The sequence below is a fragment of the Dreissena polymorpha genome, chromosome 3 (assembly GCF_020536995.1).
Source record: "Dreissena polymorpha isolate Duluth1 chromosome 3, UMN_Dpol_1.0, whole genome shotgun sequence".
Lineage (NCBI taxonomy): Eukaryota > Metazoa > Mollusca > Bivalvia > Myida > Dreissenidae > Dreissena > Dreissena polymorpha.
Genome location: NC_068357.1, coordinates 21,068,583 through 21,093,828, shown reverse-complemented (window position 1 = coordinate 21,093,828; position 25,246 = coordinate 21,068,583). Strand labels below are relative to the sequence as shown.

At 34.8% G+C, this 25,246-nt stretch overlaps 2 protein-coding genes across 2 annotated transcripts in view; one reads left to right on the top strand and one right to left on the bottom strand.

The window, feature by feature from the left end:
* The window catches only part of LOC127873236 (signal transducer and activator of transcription 1-like), a 186,333-nt gene that overhangs the window by 15,155 nt on the left and 145,932 nt on the right, over positions 1-25,246 (top strand). The gene's annotated exons all lie outside the window — the stretch shown is intronic.
* On the bottom strand, positions 4,931-8,980 carry LOC127872074 (membrane cofactor protein-like). The gene is made up of 5 exons (XM_052415406.1): positions 8,797-8,980; positions 8,366-8,536; positions 8,014-8,199; positions 7,462-7,686; positions 4,931-5,717 (listed from the first exon to the last, which is right to left on the bottom strand). The coding sequence occupies exons 1-5, from the start codon at positions 8,978-8,980 to the stop codon at positions 5,659-5,661; spliced, it is 825 nt and encodes a 274-aa protein (XP_052271366.1). The 3' UTR covers positions 4,931-5,658.

Below are 25,246 nucleotides of genomic sequence, written 5' to 3'. Positions count from 1 at the left end.
TTGTATGTTGTCATGAAATTTTTAAATACACATGTATCAAATAATACACTTTACGAAAATAATAGATAGAAAGGAAAGCAAACATTATATTTAACAAAAGTTCTTTCAAGAACGCGCACATTTTATTTATCTATCGGTAAAGTTGAATACCTGTAAGCATATTGTGTCTCCTATTTGAATTGAGAACAATCTTGCTCATGATGACAGCGGATATATTTTAATTAGCTCTTGTATAGCAACATGCCATATAAACACTTCTTAAGTACATGAGCTTTATCACACAGTTTCAGTCATATATTAAATATGGTTAAAAAGGAATTCTTTACGGCGGCTACCGCTGACCTCACTACCATGGGTTTTCCTAATTCATATTTGAACAAGGTGACTTCAAGAAAATGAATGTAAGGTATTGATGCAGTTGCGGATCTGATTGACAGAACAGCCGAAAGTTATTTTTATGGGCGGAACTTCACATAAAATAGTACACAAGAAAAATAATATAAATTGTATAAATCTTTAGTAAAAATCGTGTTAGAATCAAAATAATTCGTGTACTTGATTGTTTGTTGTTGAATAACTCACGACCGGAAGTTTAGATGCGTGGTTTCAAATCACTCGTGCTTCGCACTCGTGATTTAATCCCTACGCATCTTAACTATCGGCCGTGGGTTATTTTACAACAAACTATAACGTACACGAATTATTTCTCAACTATTTGGTTTTGTTGTTGCCAGTATCCAACCTACGCACAGACATTTGTTAGGTTCAGTGCATATATGTTAACGTAATTTGTCATGATTTCGGATATAAATTTTCGGACACTTTCCCCATTTAAATCCAGACCGATTGATGTTGCGGGAAAATATGATCCATGGTCTGTATATCTGTGGTTATTTAACGGTAAATAACTATGAAGAATCCATGAATTCGCACGCAATCGAATATCACAGAAACAAAACTGCAATACCTATCTTGTAAATTGAATACAAAACTTTAAAGAAGTACATATAAATCTTATACTTCAAATGCGATGTAATGAATCTACCATGTATTAATATTGTTTAATAAAAATAATAACAACTGATTCCTGTTTTATTCGGATTGCTTGATCAACAGTCTAACAAATATACAAGTTCAGATGTAGCACACCTGTTCATATCCATATATTAATAAAATTATAAGAATATATCCTGTATGTTAAATATTATAAACACATGAACTGAAATATACGCGATCTCACGCGCTTCTTTGATTTGGGTATACACTTGCTTAACAAACAATATTAGTTTAACAAACACATACATATACATCGCACAAGTATTGCAACTAGACGTTTGCTGTAATCAGACAGTTTGCATGCATATTGATACTGATTATTAAAGAAAACGCATATATGCTCATATTTAAAAATTGGTGAGCTAAGACTTATTCATTTGGACACTTACGACTGTATCTATTAGTGTAAAAAAGTAATTTTAATTGGTTCGCATCTTCTGAAAATGTGTATTATGTAATATGCGACCAGTGCAGCTCCAGGTGTGTATTATGCAATATGTGACCAGTGCAGCTCCAGGTGTGTATTATGCAATATGCGGCCAGTGTAGCTCCAGGTGTGTATTATTGAATATGCGACAAGTGCAGCGCCTGGTGTGAATTATGCTATATGCGACCAGTGCAGCCCCAGGTGTGTATTATGCAATATGCGACAAGTGCAGCTCCAGGTGTGTATTATGCAATATGCGACAAGTGCAGCTTCAGGTGTGTATTATGAAATATGCGACCAGTGACGCTCCATATGTGCATTATGCAATATGCGACCTGTGCAGCTCCAGATGTGTATTATGCAATATGCGACCAGTGTAGCTCCAGGTGTGTATTATGCAATATGCGACCAGTGTAGCTCCAGGTGTGTATTATACAATATGCGACCAGTGCAGCTCCAGGTGTTTATTTTGCAAAATGCGACCAGTGTAGCTCCAGGTCAGTGTGCGTATTCGAGCAGTCTGCTGAGGAGCTACCCTGTCCGCCATAAAATCAGGCAAGGTTTCTTAGTCTCATTAGCTGGCATTCAGACAACTCATCAGAGTAACAAATGCAGTGGCAAATCTTGAGCTACACTGTTCAATTATGTACTATGGCCATTTTTTACACGACGCGGGTTATTTGTTATTTCGTTTCTTTCCAATAATTGCAGATCATATCAAAATAAAATCTTCTTCTCTTTCATTCTTAATACATGTGTTTTAATGCTTTCAGGGTCCTGAATCACATTTAATTAAGGCTTCATGATTTTAATTTTGTATTTCCAGATTAATGTAATTTTCTCTCGAAACTTTAGCTGGTTCATTTCTGTCATTGCTGAAAAAACCCAATATGGATTTGAAATCCTGTATAAAATTTAGGTTTCAAATTAACTCCGCACTGACCGTTTTATTCATAGTATATCATATGTGTAACATGTCGTGTAAACCCATTTTGTCACCGCAATTGAATACACCGAATGAATACACATCACATCTCAAATACGTTTAAGATTTTGTTTTTGTCTTAAAGGGATCGTCAACCACAAACGACGAAAACAGAAAAGTTCTAGAATACCGTGTTTTTGTACAATTATTAGTGTATATTGATTAAAATATCACGACTGGTATACTAAATTACTTGAAAAAAGTTCATATTTTCAGTATATTCGGTAATAAAATTTCGCGATGTGAAATCGAAAGTACAACGCGAAAATAGGTGACATATCGATATACACACTATAAATAACGCAAGTAGATTGATCATTTTATATGTAAAATATATACAATTCACTACGCATACACAATTTGCATTCCTGGGTTAACCACGTGACGATGATGGTCAATCTACTTGCGTTATTTATAGTTAACTGGTAGTTACCTGGTACCTGTACCCATTTAAATGTATTACCGAATATACTGAAAATATGAAAACTAAACAGCTTTTTTCAAGTAATGTAATATACCAGTTGTGATATCTTAATATAAATAAACTAATAATTGAAAAAAATACGGTATTTTAGAACTTTTATTTTTTCGTCGTTTGTGGTTGACGGTCCCTTTAAGCTCACGTACGGTAGAAACAAACGGGGGTACGATGGTGGGTCTGACAATTGAACAAAGAGCAAACTTATATACTTGAGTGTATACCAACAATTTTATTAGACGCTGTTATCAACTTCGACTTTTCATAACTTTTGATCAAAATTTTAGTTCGAAGCTGACGTTTTTGTGAATTTTGGCAGAAAGGTTTTGAGATATAGAATTGTAAAACTTAATGCGAATTCATATATCATAAAAGCCCTATAACTCTGAAAACACAATTATTTGGGTGAAAAGTCTTACTGCTCCCATAATAATTACTGCACGAATCCCCTAGTACATGAAACCAGTTGTTATTTAAAAACAACGGGTCGAACGGACGGACGGACGGGTAAAGCGTCAAATAGGAATAATTGTATATGCTGTTATACGTTGGAAATATTTGTTGCATGAGTCACCTATGTGAACTTTTCTTATAATTTTTTAAGATTTCTTAAATCACACACGTGTCACTTTAAGGCCTGTTTCGCTGGCGATTGCATTTTTGACCTGTCAAACAGTACAAACAATCAACTTTGAAGCTTATGGTTAATTTACTCGAAAATGTTAAAAACGATCTTTCCAAGAAATATAAATTATAAACAGCATATGGACAATACATTTAAACTCGTGACTCCCTTACTGTAAGAATATTTTTTTATATAACCACTATACGAACAAAACCGAAAATTCGCAAAAAGCAAAAAATGTCATCTATACAAACTTCAAGAAAGTAATATCAATTCTGTTGCAATTTTTCTGATTTATAAAATACTACAAGTGACTATGGTTTGTCCATAGTCTTCTTATTAAAAATAAAGTTTGTTATATACCTTTGTTGTGAGTTTCCGCCTGTAAAATATATAACGGAATTCAGAAAATGCTTACAATTACAATATTATTTTGAAGGTCATATCAAAGCAAGAGAATGTATATTTTCTCACATAAAACAATGCATGGTTTATCTCCAAAATACGTGGTGGCTGGCTTATTCGACAGTTTTTCCCCTCAGTGCAATTGCGGTATTTTTAGTTACACTGTAAGTAACTTTGGATGTACATGAACAATTACTGTGCTTTTGTGCTTATACATTTATATGGTATTTGATGGTTAAATATATTTAATATCAATAGTAAAAGAGTGCTAGCAGTAGTCGAGCAGTAGTCGAGTAACGTTTTGCGCATGTGACATAATATCTACTGCACAAAAAGCTTTAGCGCTGACAAAATTAATCTTTATATTCAAACGAAAAACAAAGAAGCTTCTAGAAAACTTCACGGTTTGCGAAGGTTTATTTCTTCAAAATGCACGTATAAAGCATGTGTGCCAACCAGTTTAAATCTTTGATCAACGAATTTGAAATGGTATAATAATAAGTACTATGAATTTGAACTTGCTTATGATCAGACATATTTATTGGAATTTTCTAATTATCAGACCTACGAATGGAAACATTCGTATTATCAGACCTATGAATCATGCTATGCCTAGCGCTTTGTTTATAAAGAGTAGACACGCCGCTAGTGTGTTTATATAAATAGTTCCGGGATTAAGTGTGAAAACATTGGTGTCATACTGAGGGGTCGAAAGTTCGATCTCCCGCTAAATTCTGACCTAAAACAATTACATGATACATACACCGAGGTGCATTTTACTTAGAAGATGCCAAATTTCCGATGCGTTTAATGCAATGTACTGCGAATACCTGCGCACACACTTATTTTACACATACCTGCACTTTCATATGTTGAGTTGTTAACTACACGGTCTAAATCTAAATATTCATTCGAAACTTCCTGGTCATTTGCCCTGCAAAAACGATTGATAACTAGAACAGTCACTGACATGTATTAAAACGTTAATCAACTTCACAGTACAGAATTAAAAATGGTATATTTGAACGGCAGAGCTTCTTCTTTAAAATCTCTTGCTGAATGTCAAAATAAACATAAATATACCGTTATTTCATGGATGCGCGGTGAATAGTCAAACTGTTGTCCCAAGGTATCAGGGATGACTTTGGGACTGTTGCCCGAGGCCGATAGTCCGAGTGCAACAGTTCCACATGTCAGCCCTGATACAGAGGGACAACAGTTTTGACTGTTCACCAAGCATCCGTGAAATAACTGTTTTATTACCTGATCAAATTTCGAAAAATCACGAGCGGGCAACAGTTCAAACTATTGACCGGTAAACAGTTCGAAATATTCACCGGTAACAGTTTAAAACATTGCAGGATTACTTGTTCGACGAGGAAATAGAAAAAAAAATCATTTATATACGGCATTAAATTATTCTATTCATTGAGTGAAACTGAGATCAAACTATGTATGATTGCGCTCTTCGGAACTAGATTGTCATAGACAAACTTTTAAACGAACCGCTTCAATTGACTTGCACTCGAAAAGCATTATTCTAAAAGCTGAAGTAGATTTCATTTATTGTAGAGCCGTGAGGCTGTGTATCTCTTGAATAAACAAGCGAGTCAGCTTTGCACATTTGAGGAGTTAAACATAATTTGTCTTCCTGATAGTGCACACTTAACAGGCGTTCTCTATCAATGGACACATTTTACATACGTGCTTCTCTGTCGTTTTTCGTTCTTTGGTTGTCGATCTGTAAAATAAATAGCCAACAAGGGACAAAATTGTCACAAAACCAGGTTTTCAGTTGAAAAAAGTCTGATAAAGGGAGACAATTCAAAATGTGTATTGTTAACCCCCTTGTGTAAAATTGACCTTGATTTCAATTAGAAAAAAAGAGATGTGTTCGTCAGAAACACAATGCCCCCTATTGCGCCGCTTTGATTTTTTTGACCTTTGACCTTGAAGGATGACCTTGGCCTTAAACATCCACCACTCAAAATGTGCAGCTTCATGAGATACACATGCATGCCAAATATTAAGTTTCTATCTTCAATAATGCAAAAGTTATGGCCAACGTTAATTTTTTTTTTCGGACGGACAGACAGACTGACATACACACATACTGACATACTGACGGACAGTTCAACTGCTATATGCCACCCTACCGGGGGCATAAAAAGTCTGATGAAGAGAGACAACTCAAAATCAAAATTTGCATTGTTACTGATTGTTCATAGTTACATAGTTGTTTCAAAATCTATTTTCAGTTGTGGCGACCTTGACCTTGGAGATATTGACGTAATTCTTTTGCGCGAAACACCGTCCAATAATGGTGAACAAATGTGTCAAATGATTTTAAAATGTCACAATGAATGACATTGTAATGGTCCAGACAAGCTCCTTTATGGCCATGTTTGACCTTCAAATTCAAATTGTGACCTTGACCTTGGAGATATCGACGTGATTCTTTCGCGCGACACACCGTCTAATAATGGTGAACACATGTGCCAAATAATTATAAAATATCACAATGAATCACAAAGTAATGGCCCGGACAAGCTCATGTATGGCCATTTTTGACCTTCAAACTCAAATTGTGACCTTGACCTTAGAGATATCGACGTAATTTTTTCGCGCGACACACCGACTAATAATGGTCAACAAATGTGCCAAATGATTTTAAAATCTGACAATTAACGACATAGTTATGGCCCGGACAAGCTCATTTATGGCCATTTTTGACCTTCAAACTCAAATTGTGACCTTGACCTTGGAGATATCGACGTAATTCTTTCGCGCGACACACCGTCTAATAATGGTGAACAAATGTGCCAAATGATTTTAAAATCTGACAATGAATGACAAAGTTATGGCCCGGACAAGCTTGTTCCGCCCGCCCGCCCGCCCGCCCGCCAGCCCGCCCGCCCGCCAGCCCGCCCGCCGACATTCGCCAATCTTATAACCAGTTTTTTCCTTCGGAAAACCTGGTTAAAAATACTGTTTGCTTAATATCCATTATTTTGTTAACTATTTTCTTGATTTATTAAGACCGTTTGGTGATTAAGATATTCAAATACAGTAACACTTATCGATAATATTGACTGTTTGATTGTGAAATATTATCATTTGAATTTATTTTGACATCATGACGTTATTATTACTTCGAAATTCTCCATTTGTACCTACTGGTTGTAAACGGAGAAAAAGGTATAGAATAATAAGAAAATTTGTTAATTTTTTGTTATATTATCGATTTTAATTCACTATTTATCGCAATATTTTTTGCTCTCGTGGTTGTGCCAGTCGTAAAAAATAAATTTCTCTAAATATCACTCGTTAATATACATCGATATTGTACCGAAACCTACAAATATAAGCATCTGCGTCATCCCTTGTGGCGTCACTGCATAGAAAATAATCACTATAGGAATATCTGAATAAGAGTTTATAAAAGCTGACTTTTCAAACCAAAATGTTCAAGCACTTTCATTTACCCGTCATTGGGCTCTGGCCGCTTTTATTTCCACGCTGAGCAGGAGAACGACTTTCATAAGCTATCTGCGGTGTTTTAGAACCGGATTTGGGTACATTAGATTTCCGTCTCGTGTAGACAACCATCGAACCGACGCCACCGATAATTCCGACGATAAGTCCTCCTACAGTAGCGCCGGCAATGGTATATGCCTGTGGATAATCGCCAGCACGTTCCACTGAATTGGCTGAAAGACGGTGAGAAACTTGTCCCAAAAAGAGTGATTTTAATCAGTTCATTCAGGCAAATGTTTGAAGTATTTATTTGATATTTGGAAAACCAGTGTCAAAAAATGCTTTCAACGAAAAGCAACTTGATCTGAAGAAGTTTTCAAATTATAATATATTTTAAACAGGTGATTGCGATTGAAAACAAAACTAATTGTTTGTAACTAGTCTCGATCAAGAACACGTACTTGATAAAAACTTCGATGCATATTATACGTTTGATGTAAAGCTTTTCTAAAATGGGCATATGTTATTAACCTGATGATCATAATTGAAAGCGTACTTACTGCATTTTTCACACGATCCATGCGCACTCCACGTCTTATCCGCTTGACATGTTGTGATGGATTCTCCCATTAAGACGTACCCGACGTTACACGCAACCATAGCCGTGGATCCGTAGTCGTTGACGTCTTTCGCGTTAAGTGTGATTGCCCCGTTTGGAATTGTCATGAAATCCCCAGTAGGACATCCTGACAAAATATAACATATATGTGTGGCTTAGCTTTATCGTTAAAGAATCGATCTTAATAAAAAGGCAAGAATGGATATATCAAAACATCTGTCAAATGGTCGCATTTAAAGTGTCAAAAAATGTACAACGCAGTTAAATCGCATTACGTATAGGATACATCGTACTTATTTTTTCACATATCCCGATTTGACTCCAGGACTCATCGCAAACAGACGAGTCGACCCCGGACAAAGTGTACCCATTGTTGCACGCCAACGTGACCGTTGTTTTGTTTCGGATTTTGTCGGCGTAGAAAGTGTATTTGCCGTTGTTTATATCTGGAAGGTCGTTGCATCCTGTTAAACAAATCGAAGATTTAAGACTTGTTATTGTATTTGATATAGCTTCGTTCGGCATCATTAAAGGTACAAACTTTGTTAGGAAAACAAATGAAGAAAAGGTTGTCTTAACAGCCCGTTTAAAAGTTACGGTTATCAGTGTTTTTAAAATATTCACCGCATGACCTATACCGTTCATGAAATCGATGCTGCAAGCACACTACTTTTTCTTAAAACTTATTTTTTTTAAACAATGAATTAGACGCATTGTAACAGACCTGTTTTAAAGCACGTGATTTCCGGACCCCAAGTGCCGTTCTGTCTACACGTCATCGTATCAGTGGTACTGTTTATCTCATATCCGATTGTACAATCCACAAGCGCCTTGCTACCGACTTTGGTCTCGCCGTACGTAACTGTTGATTTTGCAGTAGGAACAGGCGATCCACAGTCTAGAAACATATTGCTCAATAAATGACGTCATCGGTGGATTCTAAGCTATTTTTATATGTGGCAGAATATAAACAGGACCCGTCTGATCAGTCAAAACCAATTTCATGTATCAAAGTAATTTCACACGAATTTACGGGAAAACGTGCTTAATAAACGTATCTATATTAAAAACTAACCTAATATTCTTTATATTCATAGATCATGTTGTATACTCGTTAACTTAAGTGTATAAATAGTAGTTAAAATGAATGTTCAGCTTGTAAATTCCGACATGAAATCATATCGGAACGATGCTTCAGGAAAAGAACACTAAACGATATATAACTACATGTTATGGTTTGCATTCCACTTATCTTGTACCCTTCCTTGCATGCGAGTGTCCCCACTGAGCCATTGAAGGGGCCATTACTGAAGCTTATATTACCATTGATAGGCGGATCAACAGCCGGGCACTCTGGTATGTGGTATGCTAGACAAACATCATTTATTATATACATTCGATTAATAGTGTTTGATGCATGATTTATACGTATTCATACGCAAAAATTAGTGCTCCTGAACCATTTTTTATATTTAAATTTGCAAATCTTACTTATTTTTGTCATTTAGTGATTTGTTATCTGTTTTTGCAAAGAACGCAACATGTGGTTCAAATGTGTACACATAACACCTAGCTATACCGGTTTCCTAGAGCAATAATATGAATTGTGTTTTTTATAGAAGCGGAACGTAATTGTAACTGTCAAAATAACATTCTGTATTTGTCAGATTGCATCTCACTTTTTGAGATGGATCATTCTCATCTATATAAAATATTAAGATTATACATGTGAAAAACAATATGAACATGTAAGACATTAAAGCCTACGCAACAGTCCAATTTTTTGGTTCCCAACCTGCATTTAAGCAAACCTTTTTTTAACACATCTGATGTCTGGCCTCCAAAGGCCGTCATGTCCACATTCAATTATATCTGTACATCCATCTACGTCATATCCGGTTGGACACCGAGCAACCGCAATGCTACGAAATGTAGTTTTTATGTACGTGAGGCGTATGTTAGCATGAACGACTGGTTGTCCACAATCTAGAATTAAATGTATATTGATTGACAATACAGTGAGTGATGATATTATTTTATTCAATTCTGTTCTGTCGTTTTCATGGAAATATCAGTGATTTAAATAGAGAATATATGGTTGGTGCCGAGATGGAGAAAGTTTATCCGGTGAGGCTTAGAAAAAGAAAATAGGGCGAGCTTGATTTATCTTGCTTCATGCCGTTGACACATTTTATCAAAGACAAATGATAGAATGACACAACAATATAATTATTTTTGTCGGGCCTCCTACATTCCTGACGCCCGAATAACTACCGATTATGTCACGTATAAAATAGTTCTACATTAAACTGTTCCTTTAAATACGTTCCTATTGAAAATATGAGAAAAAAAAAAACGAAATGAGAATGTGATATTTTTTATGGTAAAAAAATGAAAACAAAATGCAGCAGCAAAACAAAAACTTAATTTTATTTACCTTAATGACAACTTAAATTCATGGCTTATAACAATACATCTACAACGATATACACATCCATTTTCTGTTCTTCCATTCCTTTGTTGAAATCCATTTCTGTTTTTCCATCTCTATTATCGAAATATATTTTTAATCACACTATTTTTGATAGCGTTTGTATCGAATGCTCACCATTCTGACCCAAAACCCGATTTACGAAATCGTAATCCTGTCGTAGCGAATTATTTTATTCCTATCGAAGTTAACACTTATGAATGACAAACACACAATCGGAAATACGCTTATGATTCGTTCGATGCTTTAAAATATTTAAAAAATACTGTTAAAACCACCACTTCAAAATTGTTGTCCCTAAAATCCTGAGAGAAACTAGATAGTATGTTTTTGTCTGAGAAATGACGTCACACTAGATACGTCATAAATTGAGTAATCAAGTAGATGAAAATATAAAAAGCTAGTTCGATAACATATTTAAAAAAAAGAAAACAATGATTATATATAATATTTTATGCACACATAAAAGATTTTATGTCATTGTACGATTTCTTAATTGTTGAACATTATATTAGTTCAAGCCTTATATTTAATTACTTGTGTATAACCTCAGTGTTGGGTCACATGGGCTCTTTTGACCAATCACATTCAGTGTTGGCCATTGTTGCCCTGTGGATCCTTCTAGACTAACGTGGCATCCAATATGGTCGAAATTAACAATTACGCTCTTAAGCGATACTTCCAAGGATTAATTTTAATATGATATGATGCCGTTTCATTCCGTTTATGTGAAGGATTATCTCTCGTTGTACGAAGATTTACACCAATGGTGTTATCCCGTGTGATACTAAGTTTAAAGGGCAGTTGAACATGTACACATGCTTATCAGTGCCGTGTGCAGAAAACTTTGCGCAGTCTACGCAGTCTACCGTGAAAGGTTTCCAAGATGGCGGCGCCCACAGCGTAATTAGCGCATATCGCCAGTCACTTTTTTATCAGCTACACAGTTGTCGCTGCCCTGTATCAGTCATACTGATTCAGTTCAGATAAGTATTCAAATATCGCGTTAACATTTGTGCCTGACTAAGTTCTGGCTGTTTAAATTATTATTTTTTCTGCCTTTTTAAGAATGATGTCATCATGATCAATTCGGGTCAGCTCTATATTTCTTGTATATTTATTACTGTATTATTTATTTTAAGTTCAGCCTGGGCTTATACTTTATGAATATTTACGACACATTTGTATTATCAGTTTAGCTGGGTTTCCCACTGTCAAATTAACAGATGTCATCACGTTTTTATGAAATAAACAATAAAACACCCTTTCATTTTAGTCTATATTACCATACCTCATTTATATGGTCAACATGTGTGTTTTAAAATTCTTGTGATGTGTTTTGTTGTGCTATTGTTGTTAATGTTTTCTTTATGGCAATTATTTGGTTGTAATATTTTCATTAACATATCCTGGTTAAGTCTGTAACTACTAAAAACTATATAGTAATTTTAATATTCTTAAAAGCTTCATATTCATATATATATATATATATATATATATATATATATATATATATATATATATATATATATATATATATATATCTTATTTGTATGTGGTGTTGTGTGTCTTATAGTAACACTATAATTTTAACCTTCAAGTTTTGTCTTGTAGTCACATCTGGTCGGTCTATTTGTGACTTGTAGTCACAATAGTTCACATAAGGTTATACCCAAGGAGTGTCCGTAAAGGTGACCGGTAGATGCGGACTCCCACAGCCCGAGCCAGAGAACAGAAATATCCTTTCACGTATCCTTCAGTTAATGAAAAACCGTGTCTTTATGATGCCAAAAACTTGCTGAAGTTTCTTTCTACATTTTTATTTATCAAACTATTTTCCATTATTATACTTAAAGTTTTTCATTAATGCTTCATAAGTGTAATATCTATCAATCTTAATTTTTATATCAATTTTATGTACAGATATATGTTTTGTAAACACATTTTGATTTATATAATTATTTACATAGGTGTTTCATCAAATTAGCAAGTTTCAGGTTTCAAGTATTTGTGTACGTATAACATTTGTGCTCATTATAAGCAAGACATATGTATTTGTATCTATCTCTAAAACACACTCAAGTGTTATTGTCACTAAAAGCCATGCTCGCTATTTAATATACTGTCATTTACCGGTATGTGTCTCTATGTACTTAAGTCATGAACAATGTGAATCATATTCACAATCTTGAACTCATGGGTTATATACTGTATGAATTATAAAAAAGCAGCTCTTCTTAACATTTGATTATGTTTTCGACTCACAGTATATTTTACAATAGGATTTTGGACAAAATTATTTATAATCTCTTTCGCAATATTAATGTAATTTTTGTAATCTGTCATTATATTTTCAAGATTATACCAAGTATAAATGATTTTAATCATCGGTTCTGTATACTGCTGGTTTTAAAATATATGCACGCTGTCAGTTATCATTTCAGGCCATGCCTACCTCTCAACACCGCAATACAAAGGACCTGTCCGCTGGCTGGCCCTTCCTGTACAAGTACTACACAGGGGCGAAAAGGCACGTTTCCAGCCCTTCCTTTGAACACTACATTAAACCTGCCTACCTCTCAACACCCCAATACAGAGGACCTGTCCAATGGCTGGCACTTCCTGTACAAGTACTACAATGGGACGATAAGGCACGTTTCCAGCCCTTCCTATTGAACACTACATTAAACCATGAAGGACCGGAACGAACAATTACGGCTAGAAACAGGAAGACTTCACTCTTCAGAACATTGTGTTTTATCTAGTGAACTTCAGTTTTTTAGTTCTCATTTCATACTTATACATTTTTAATGTTATGTTCGAGTATAGTTATCAGCTCAGGCTGATACTAATGGTTTTGTTCTCTCTGAAGTAAGTATGTATATGCCTGATTTAAGTTTTTCAGTTTAGACTGATATTGATGTTATAGTTCTCTACGAAGGAACTCTTTTCAAGCAGGCCTTGATTATATTTTTCAATATTCGGCCTGATTTTGCTTATACCGTTCAGGCTGATATTGTTGTTATAGTTCTCTACGCAGGAACTATGTTTATGCAGGCCTTGCTTATTCATTTTTCAATATTTGGCCTGATTTTGCTTATACCGTTCAGGCTGATATTGTTATTATAGTTCTCTACGCAGAACTATGTTTATGCAGGCCTTGCTTATTTATTTTTCAATATTTGGTCTGATTTTGCTTATACCGTTCAGGCTGATATTGTTATTAGTTCTCTACGCAGAACAATATTATAGTCTTCTACGCAGAACTATGTTTATGCAGGCCTTGCTTTTATATTTTCCATTATTCAGCCTGATTTTAGTTATACCGTTCAGGCTGATATGGATGTTATAGTTCTCTACGCAGAACTATGTTTATGCAGGCTTTGCTTATTATTATTTTCCAATATTCAGCCTGATTTTAGTTGGACCGTTCAGGCCGATATTGATATTTTAGTTCTCTACGCAGAACTATGTTTATGCAGGCCTTGCTTATTATTATTTTCCAATATTCAGCCTGATGTTAGTTGGGACCGTTCAGGCTGATATTGATTTTTTAGTCCTCTACGAAGGAACTATGTTTATGCAGGCTTTGCTTATTATATTTTACAATATTCAGCCTGATTTTAGTTGGACCGTTCAGGCCGATCTTAAGATTTTAGTTCTCTACGAAGAAACTATATTTATTTAGGCTGTGCATATATTTTTCTATATTCAAACTGATTTTCAGTATTCCATTCAGGCTGATATTGATGTTATGGTTCTCTACGAAGGAACTTTGTTTTATGCAACCCTTGCTTATATTTTTCAGTATTCTTCCCGATTTTAGTTATTCCGTTCAGGACGATATTGAGGATATAGTTCTCTACGAAGGAACTAAATTTATGCATGATTTTAGTTTTTCAGTTCAGTCCATGCTTATATTTTTCAATATTCTGCAGGATTTTAGTTATTCAGTTTAGGCTGATATTGATACTATAGTTCTCTTCAAAGGAGCTATTTTACCCAAGTTGGGTACTAGATCAGGTCATGCTTGTAATTCTTACATGTTCCGTCTGATTCAGATATCTGGACATGCCATGCATATATTTATCTTTTAATTTCTGCCCAGTCAGGCATCGTTGGGGTTTACTCTACCCCTCTAACTAAACTTATTTCTATTTCTTATGACCAAAGTTTTTAACTTATTTTCCCTGGTTTTTTTGATTGGTATGTGCCAATTTTACCGTATATGCCAATCTTTACGGGTAGTTATTCTAACAGTTCTAGTGTCAACACATCTTTCCCATTGGTACTTGTTAAAATACCAATTCATTTGATTAATACCCTGATGATACTCCTGAGGTTCATAAACCCTTGTGTTGGCGTACTATACGAATAAAATTGCCTTCTGCCCGATAATCTTCATCTCACAAAAGATGCTTCTGGGTCTAAGATTTTGAAGCTACTGTTGGGCATATTAGTTTTTCATATCTCTGAGTTAAAGGGAATGTCGCCCCACAGGGATCTGCCACATCCCTATGTAAATAATCATGCTCCACTAAGTCACACCAAATAAGATCAATACGTTTCCTAGGTTTTGTCCTCGAAAACCATTACATATATATTTTCCATCATAATCCATTACCCTTTTTACTTTGCTTACTCATAAGCGATAACCGTTAGCCCAGTTCTTTCACGTTTTAAATCACGGGCTTGTTACCCGAGCGGTTCCATATGGTTATTCCCACAGAAATTCCTCTGGATTATTGGTATGTGTTGTATATGTCTCTTTAACTGTCTGCCAGTTTACATCTGCAGCCCAACTGTTTATTACTTTTTGATTGGTCGCTCTTTTCAAGTACATTCCGAATCTTACTTTTGTCAAGGTTTTTCATATTATGTATATATGTTAACTGATAGTTTATTGTTCCAATGGTCTTTCACTCATTTACTGGTACCTGTACTTCATGCCAATGCTGGTTGTCTGTCGGTTCCAAACCACAGCTCCATAGTTGAACTACACGGTACATAATTGCTTTCCCTGTTTATGTGTTACAATTATTAATTTGCTTTTGTTGTGTTGCTTGACTGTTTATGTTTAACCAACAGTTTAACTCCGTTGGTAACCTTTTACCTATTACCAAGGTCTGTTATTAAGGCAATGTTTGTCTTTTTTATCTCATTGTCTGATAGTTTAAGAATGCAGTTACATTGTTTTACTATATGATTGCTTACTCCTGTATGGGTACATATTTTTACTTTTGTTGTTCTGCTGTACAATCTATGTTTACCTGATAGGTAAAGGGTGCAGATTGTATTTAAAATTTTACCAATACCCTTTATTAAGGCCAATATGTGTTAATTACTTTTCATATGTTTTCTGATGGTTAAAGGCAGCACCTACATTGTTTTACACTGGGTTCATGATACCTTACTACTTAACCACTACATTTTAATATTTTGCTTGGTCAGGTTCTTGTACATTTAAGGTTAACCTTATAGCTTAAAGCTGCACATTCACTTTCACCTCTTAACAGGTATCTGTACTTGGTCTTAATTCCAAAATCTGTTGTATACAACGGTTTGGTCATCTTGTTGGTTTAAGGCCGCAGCTCCATTGTATAACATATTATTGTTTACTTTCTTATCGATACAGGTAATTTTTCACCTATAACAAAGGCCTGAAATTAGGGCCATATCTGTTGTATATATCTCCTATGCATGATGGTTTAGGGCCACAGCTCAATTGTTTTACTATATTATTGCTTACTTTTTACCGGTACTTCTTTTTTATATTTATTTTCGTTGCTTTGCTTTACAATTTATGTTTACCTGACAGTTTAAGGCTGCAGGTAATTTTTCATTTATTAATACGGCTGATGTTAAAGGCAAGTATCTGTTGCTTATATCTCCTATGTTGTCTGGCGGCTTAGTGCTCGGATCAGGGATTATACTATATTATTGATTGCCTACTCTTTTACCGGTACATTGTCTTATTTTATCGTGTGTTGCTTTGCCGTACAATTTATGTTTACCTGACAGTTTTAGGCTGCAAGCAAACGTTTCACCTTTTAACAAGGCTGTTTATTAAAGCCATTATTTGTTGGATATATCCCCTATGTTGTATGACAGTTTAAGGCCGCAGATACATGTTTTGTTTTTGTTTTGTTTTTCTTCATGATTGCTTACTCCTTTAAGTGTGCATCTTCTTACTTTACTTTTGTTGTTTTGCTGTAAAAGTTATGTTTCCCTGACAGTTAAAGGCTGCAGGTAGTCTTTCACCATTTTTACTAGTGCTTATACTTTATACAAATATTGGTTGTTTTATGTCTGACCGGTTAAGGTCGCAGCTCCAATTATTTACATATAGGTCTAAGTCAATTTTGTTGACAATTAGGTTAAGCAGTTCCTATTAACACTGATTTTTTCTGGCAGTGTTTTTCTTATGGAGCATACACATATAATTAAGTTATGCTTATTCTAGTGATCGTTGAACACCAATCCTATTGTTTTCAATTAATTTACTTCACTATGTTCTATAATTTGTTATTAATTAGCAGATGGATGATTTAAGCCTAGGGGCTCTTTACAAATCAAAGCTTATAATGCTTATTTGTCCTTAATTTTCACATTACCTGACCTTAATCGTAAGGCTACGTTTATATTCATTCAGGGGCAACTACCCCCTTTTCAAATTGCGGTCCTCTCCCGTACTTCATGGGCGGCGGGGTTCCCGTTCCGGTCCCCTTTGTGGCGTGTTTTTACCACCCATTATGCCTTTCTGGAAAGAATCTGTTCTATTTATCTTTTTTATGGCATTTTATAATAAATGCCTGTTTTCAATCAATAATATTGTGTTTGTTCTTTCCTTCAAGGCATACGAGTCCGTCCGGTCTATGACCTTTTCATTACATCCGAGGACAATACATAAATAATATTTTATGCACACATAAAAGATTTTATGTCATTGTACGATTTCTTAATTGTTGAACATTATATTAGTTCAAGCCTTATATTTAATTACTTTTGTATAACCTCAGTGTGGGGTCACATGGGCTCTTTTGACCAATCAAATTCAGTGTTGGCCATTGTTGCCCTGTGGATCCTTCTAGACTAACGTGGCATCCAATATGGTCAAAATTAACAACCCACCTCCACCCCTTCTCCGCCATAAGGTTTTGACTCCCGTACTATGTATGTTTTTACCTGTGTGTAAAAGACATTTGTTTCCTATTTTACTGTTATACGCATCAAATATTTTTCTTTTATACTTATTTTGGGCGTGTTTTTCCCGCCGTCATCACATTCAAATTCATGTTTTTGTATGTGTATATACGTGTGGCGTGTTTTTACCACCCATTATGCCTTTCTGGAAAGAATCTGTTCAATTTTTATCTTTTTTATGGCATTTTATAATAAATGCCCGTTTTCAATCAACAATAACATTCATGATGCGTCCCAATAAATTTCAAAGGTCAAATATTAGAACATGTAAATCGGCGCGTAGGAATACATACTTACGGTTAGATCACGGTCATGTGATGTACTGCCGGATATCAACTAGTTTATCGAACCCTGCTTTATTTGGTCAATGTTTGAAACAGAGGCAGGATAAAACGATTATTCACTTTTAAGACAGGAAAAATAACAGGAAAATTATCGATTTTTTTCTTTTTTTCCTTGTGGAATGATGGTGTTTTTGTATGTCACGTTTTCATTATTCCATCAAAATTCGCCAGTTTAACACTTTCAACGGATATAATAATATTTTGTTCTTGATCAGAATTAATTTATGGAATCTTTACCTTTTTCAACACACGACCCGTGGTCACGCCATCTTGAATCAGCGTCACATACGGTTATGTTATCACCAGACACAACGTACCCAACGTTGCACGTCACTAACGCCGTAGACCCGTAGTCAGTGATGTTACTGACGGTTTGCGTAAGAATACCGTTAGGAATTTTCAGCCAATCTCCGGAAGGACAACTTAAAAAAATGATTAGTCTTCTATGTAGAATGTATATCTCCCAACATTGACATGATAATTATTAACATAACAACAATTGTTTTGAAAAGTCTGTTTCCACTTTTGGTACAAACACGTTTGACATTTTTTGTTAGAGCATTTCAAAAAAGTATCGATACTATGTATTTACTTTTTATTTGACATTCGATGGTACTGTTGGTCCATCCGCAAGAACAGCTGCGCTCCCGTAGGTTGTCGTTCCAGAAATCAGGCGAACTGATCCATTTGGGAGCACAGGTGGTAGCTCGCAATCTTAAACATTAAACAGCTACAACATACTGTAAAGCCATGTACCATCTACAAATGTGTTTCCCCCGAGTTTTCAGTGAGTGCAAGTAGTATACTACAAGTAGTATACTAAGGAAAACATAGAACGGTCATTTGACTGTGACCTTGTCTTAATAACCACACCCACTCAGGGTATTTACCGTCAAACAAGTTTGTCTTCTACACGTGCGTGTATTAAGGTACATGTATAAAACAATTTTAAGTTAATAAGAATATTGGACTTAACTGTCAATTAAATCTAGTCGACAGGTCAAATCTGTATAAATTGCGATTTTTTATTGATCATAAACTAGGTAAAGAAACATATACCTATTATGCACTTAGTCCTTTATCATGGAGAGAATCCAGTTTAAATCAAGTGCATGTTTTGTGCGTGCGAAGATTTTTGTATTGGGCAAAGTCAGACGCAAAACGTTGATGCAGTTTATTTGAGTGGTATTGATAAAATATGAACAAACAAACAACACGAGCAATAATTGAGTTACATGCGGGGATTTTAGTGTAGGTGAACCTTCTTTAAATTTGGCCTGAAACATGTTTACTGGTCTTTCAAAAAACAATCTCAGATAAGTGAAAACCGATCAGTTTGGAGGATCCGTGAGCGGCGATGCAAGCGTTCGCGTAATTGTCGTTTAACTTCCGCACCAAATGTACGTATTTTTTTGTGATGTTTTAAGGATCGTGACGATACAACAATTCAGTCGTCCTTAATCAAACGTATGACAAAAGTTCCGCTGCACTTTACAAGATGACCGCCAGTTAGTAGAGAAAAAAAGGCTACTTCCCTATCGTAGGGTAATATAACAGGTGAGGGTTAGAGTTAAAGAATGGCGTTGCTCGCCGAGCCGTTGTTTTATTCGTGTCCATTCTGATATATAACTCAACGTTAGGCCATCAACCGTTTTTTCGGCATAGCTGTTTAACTAAGTTTTTCAGCTTAAATGAGCTTTACATTACGCCAGCAGACCAGAATGAAAACACTCTATTCATTCCATTCGCTGATTTCATCATATTCCCCCGGAACATTCGCAACATCATCGCGTCTTTGTAGTAAAGGATGTAGCATTTATCAGTGTAGAAAAGTGCGGACTGCTCTCTGCATGTGCATACGAAATATAGACACATATTTTGACCCATGTACAATTAAACATTACTGATAAATGCCATCTCCTGCAAGCAAGCCAGAATGCGCTACCGACATTTGCCAGTTTGCTATAAATAACACTGTGTGACTATAATGTTCTATTGGAAAGTATTGTGGTTTAATGTTTCATTTACAGGTCACATAACCCCAAACCTGAACTCCTGTTTGCAGGATTACATGCGGTCAACTTGATACTAAGCACACATTGTTCAGCGCATGCTGCCTAGGATCTGTAAAATACATTGCAAATGGTATGTTTTGGTATCAAATTAAAGGTATATATGTAAGCAATAAGAAAAAAGCCATTTGTGTGCTCTACTTTTTCTGTTGATGGTTCCCGGCTTTGAAAGTGGGTCATACTATTTGAGCCCAAAATGGCCGCCTCAACAGTTGTCAAAACATGTATGCCTATTCAAAGGTAAATATTTTGAGTTACAACGTATAGAATTTAATGACATGCATTTTTTCAAAAGACTGCATTTATCTTTCCAATTATGTATGATGATAAAGTGGCAATACGCTTGATCATGGTAAAAATTGATATCAAACTTCAACTATTTTATATGTAATACAGAAAGGAAATTAATTGCGCATGCGTAACCTACAGGACATAATGCGATTTGAAAAACCCCGCGTCATGCGAAAATGGGACTTATGCCATATGATACCATCATCCGCACAGTCTGGTAAGGTTATGCATACTGAAAAGGATACTCAGGAGGTACTACGAAACCTTGCATGCATTTTATAGCGGAAAGCGTAGCCCCTGACAAGACTGTGCAAGTGTGCAGGCTGGGCATGAGCTACGCTGGCCGCAAATGCATATGTGGGCGGTTTTCCTTTAATAACTTTTCCGACGTCTGCGATTGTCAAACAAAAAACCGATGGAAACTCAAACACCGTAGAGCCGTTAGGGAGTATTCATTGTAAGGATATATAAATATAAAGTTGTTTACCGAGTGAAAATACTCCAAGCAGCGAAAATTAGCAAAATGAAGTCATTTTGGAAGTCTGTTCCAAATACCGGTAACCTCATTTAAATCCAGTCAGGTCCCATATTCGCATGCTCCCCTGATAATGAAACTCCAGATGATAAGCATGGAATAAATTAGAGTAAGGATAGATTTTTTCATTTAAGGCAACTGGCCATTTCAAATACAATACAACATAACCTAAGCAAATTGATTTAAACCGCAGTTGCCACCTCGGAACTGTCAAATCAAAACAATGCGAGTTTAAAAACGGTTAGACTTTGCCCCAAATATTAAACTCAGCCCAGTAATAACCCCTTATCATGGAAGGTCTTCAATTGACGGCATAAACATTGCACAATACAGAACTTACTATTTACTGAGTTAGCTCCTTCGACCCGCAAGTATAAATGAAACATTGGAGCTTGTGATATCGTCGCGGGAAATTTAAATGTAATATATATTATTGTCCCACAAAAACATCAAAACGAGCATTTTGTATCTCGTTATATCAATGTTACCAGACCACATCTAGCGTTGAAAGTTTGGCTTTTGCTATGAGAACACTGATTTTTATCGCTTAACTTTATCTTCGAAGTATTCGTTGAATTTGATCTTTAGTGTTTATTGAACTTTAAATTGTCTTATAAGGGATATTTTTTAGATCATTCACTCTCTTTATTATTGATATAGCTCTTCAGAATAAATATGGACTGCGACTTAACAAATTTTACATTTCTCTATACAATGTTACTAAATAATAAAATTGAACAATTTAAATAACGATAACGTGTGTCTGTTTACAGATAAAAAATAGTCACCAATTTAACAAAGTTGTAAAAATTATTTTACTATAATTATTTACAATTGCAATAATCAAATATTCATATGAACATGACTGACGAGAACTTTTGTGTAAATATAGACCACATAAGATCAACAGTCAGACTCTTGAACACGAAGACGATATGGTCAAGGTCGGTCTAAACAAGGACCTATAGGTCCAAGGGGTCTTAACTTGAATGATAACATATTCACATAAAATAAAGAAATCATGGCTAAATACGTTACACATACGTAGCAACGAAAGCAATCATTTTGGTTGAGATAGTTAACATAAAAAAAGTTTTACTAGAGAAAATGCTTAATTATAGTGACAAAAAAATAGGATTAAAACGACGGTTGGAGTTTTGAACTATTTAAAACTGTTTACAGACCCTTTGGAACTAAGCGATACAAACGACATATTAACTATGCTTTTGTTTACAATAATAGTAGTAAACTTGGTTATACGACTATATTTTTCAAAGCTCTGTGTAAGAGAGGGATCAGATTTGAAAAAAAAGATTTCCTAGACAACTCTAAAAATTGTATTGAAATATCTAAAATGAAACAGATCTTGGATCACTATGAATGGTATTGAAAATACAGTAAAAAGATATAACTTAACGAAAAATAGCTACAATCACTTTTCAAAAAGTTCAGGTGGCCCCGCAATATATTGCTTTTCAAAATACTGTGTTTATACTGTGTATTCTATGAAAGTAACAGCAGAGTTATATACATGTATTATTCTTTTTAACTAAATTTCCAAAATGTTAGCAGAAATTGGAATGTTTTGAAAACCAAGACCAAGAATGAAAATGTATTTTTTAATAGTATTTTCTTAGTACAGAAAATTACCTTCTATGGTTTCAAACAATGATAATTAATGAAATATATGAAACAAAATCAATAATGTTTCAATTATGTTTATGATGAATATAAAGAGCAATAATTTGTGCATGTTTTGCAATGCATATTATGAAAAGATTAAAAGACAATTAACTACAAATATTGAGAAAGAATTGTCAATAATGTGTAAATAAGTATTGATTTTAGATAGTTAGACGTTGTTCATAATAATATGAGAGCTGTAATATGTATATGTTAAATGTATATGTTTAACAGAAAAAAACCCAACTTTGTTATGGCCTGAACAGCAGTAAAAACCGGTAATATACTTTATTAAAAATAATAAAATGTATATCAAAGTTCTTGATAAGATAATCAACTGGTTCTGCATTGTTAGAGAGATAAGTGAACTTCCAAACTGTAGCATAAGCTTCTTTACCCTATACTCGACGTATCAAGTTTTCATCTGGAAATTGTTTTAAAGTATACTGGGTTATGCATTTCACATGTATATATGTTCTGAAACTTTTGTGATTTATTATCCTTGTTAGTTTTTCAAAACTTCTCAAAATGAAAATCTCTTTGAAAATATATTTCTGTATTATTTTCATGTAAGACTATGCACGTATTGAGTTAAGGGATGCCCTCGACGAGGCACCGAACGAGGAAATAAAAAACTCCTTATTTAAAAGAGCATATTTAAAATGTATCTTATATGCGGTCGTCTTACCCAAAAGAAGACAGACGGGAACTGGTTCACTCCAAGTTTTGTTTTTACACGTTATGACGTCGGATCCATTGATGACGTAACCTTTAGCGCATGTAAAAGACGCTTCAGAACCATTGAACGTGCCGTTAACCAAGCTCACGTTGCCTTGACACGGTGGATTGATAGTAGGACATGCTGTAAAAAACAACAGTTAAATATATCATCCTAAAACAGGTCAATCTGTATCTATTATGTACACGGGTATAGTGTATTTTATTCGATAAACATAAGATGTTAACAGTGTTTATCCATTGAACTGTGATTATATTCTGAAGTGTGTCAGTCTAAAACTAAAATGAAAAATGTCCTGCAGACCGTTTCTTAGAACTACGTACGTTCAAAAATCATACGTAAGTTAAAAACGTAAATTTAGAAGCGTTTAAAAAAAATCGTAAAGTTATGTATAACATATGTTTGGAGATGTTTTCACGTAAAGTAACGTTTGCTATAACGCTCACGTAACTCATTTATTTTTGCGTAAAAAAGAGAAAGAATACCAATAGTTGATTAAAGAGATTCCTGAATCGTCGAAATATATAGATTTTAACGAGAAGCAATTATTAGTGTGCACGATTTAGAAGACAATATTTCATCATGCACATCGATGTCTTGCGAGCCAGTAGGACACTATTTGACGCAAAGTCTCAACAGATAATTGCTAAATAGTTGAATCATTCAACTTTTCTTTTGACACAATATGAAAAAGTGTTACCATCATTCGAAATGGCAAACCACGGAGCACTTGGCATACGTTACTCAGCCATGGTACCCGTTTATTCCAAATATTATAACGTTAAGAACTTAAGTGTATAAGGTTGTTTCTGAGTTTTGTTTCTATTTAATTTATGCTTAATTAGTCTAATTGTATATTCAACAAAAATATTACCTGATATGACGATTACTAATTCTGCAACGAATACATAATTTATCCAGTAAGAATTAACATGTTAACAACGTACGCCATTTGATTTGAACTAATAGTTCGTGCTTCTTTTAAGGATACACATGAAACACACCGTTGTTACAGTAGTAAGCACAAAGAATAGAATCGACAATTAACAGTGTTTTGTCATGCAGTTAAATAAAGTGCAACATTTAATTTTGGGTAAAAAGGAAGATAATGTAAAGATTGTATTGCATATATGTAGTTTCACAATATTCTTAAAGAAACAATCTACCTTATAACCCATTAATACCCAAGAGTGTGCAGATGGGACTTGCGGATTTAGAGATCATATTGCCATAATTTATTTAAGAAATAATTCGCGTACGCTATAGTTTGTTGTCGATTAACCCACGGCCGGAAGTTTAGATGCGTAGGGATTAAATCACGAGTGCAAAGCACTCTTGTGTTTCTTGTGTACTGTTTTATGTGAAGTTCTCTCATAAATACGCCCATATTTTGTTGTCGAATAACCCATTGCCGGAAGTTCTTCTTTGTTTATATGAAATTTGGCACGTGCCGTGTTAAAAGTATAAACAAGAAACCGTGTGGCGCTGCTTCTTAGTACCTCAGCGACATTATTGTTGACGGACACGATACTATGTTTTACGTCAAAAATAACAATACCAGATTCTTTTTCAAAGGATTAAGGACTTTTAAATCCATCATAAATTTGGACATCGTTCGTAAAGGACCATTTTAAATGCAAATACGGTTTCATATGTCAGTATGTGTGTTTGTTTAAACGCAAGTCCCGACAGAAGGGCTTTCTAACCATGTGACTCATTGGGCGTAGCCTTTATTTATCTCAGCTTATTATAGTGTAGAATGTCACAAACAATTACACACGCTGTTAAATCTTGCGGTTTCTGAGATAATCTAATC

Coding starts and splice junctions, on each gene's coding strand:
- LOC127872074 (XM_052415406.1), bottom strand. CDS start 8,980: ATGTTTCTAGACTGTGGATCGCCTGTTCCTACTGCAAAATCAACAGTT. Junction 8,537..8,796: donor AATCACGTGCTTTAAAACAG/GTCTGTTACAAT, acceptor TTTGTTTAACAG/GATGCAACGACCTTCCAGAT. Junction 5,718..7,461: donor CGGCCAGAGCCCAATGACGG/GTAAATGAAAGT, acceptor TTTATTTTACAG/ATCGACAACCAAAGAACGAA.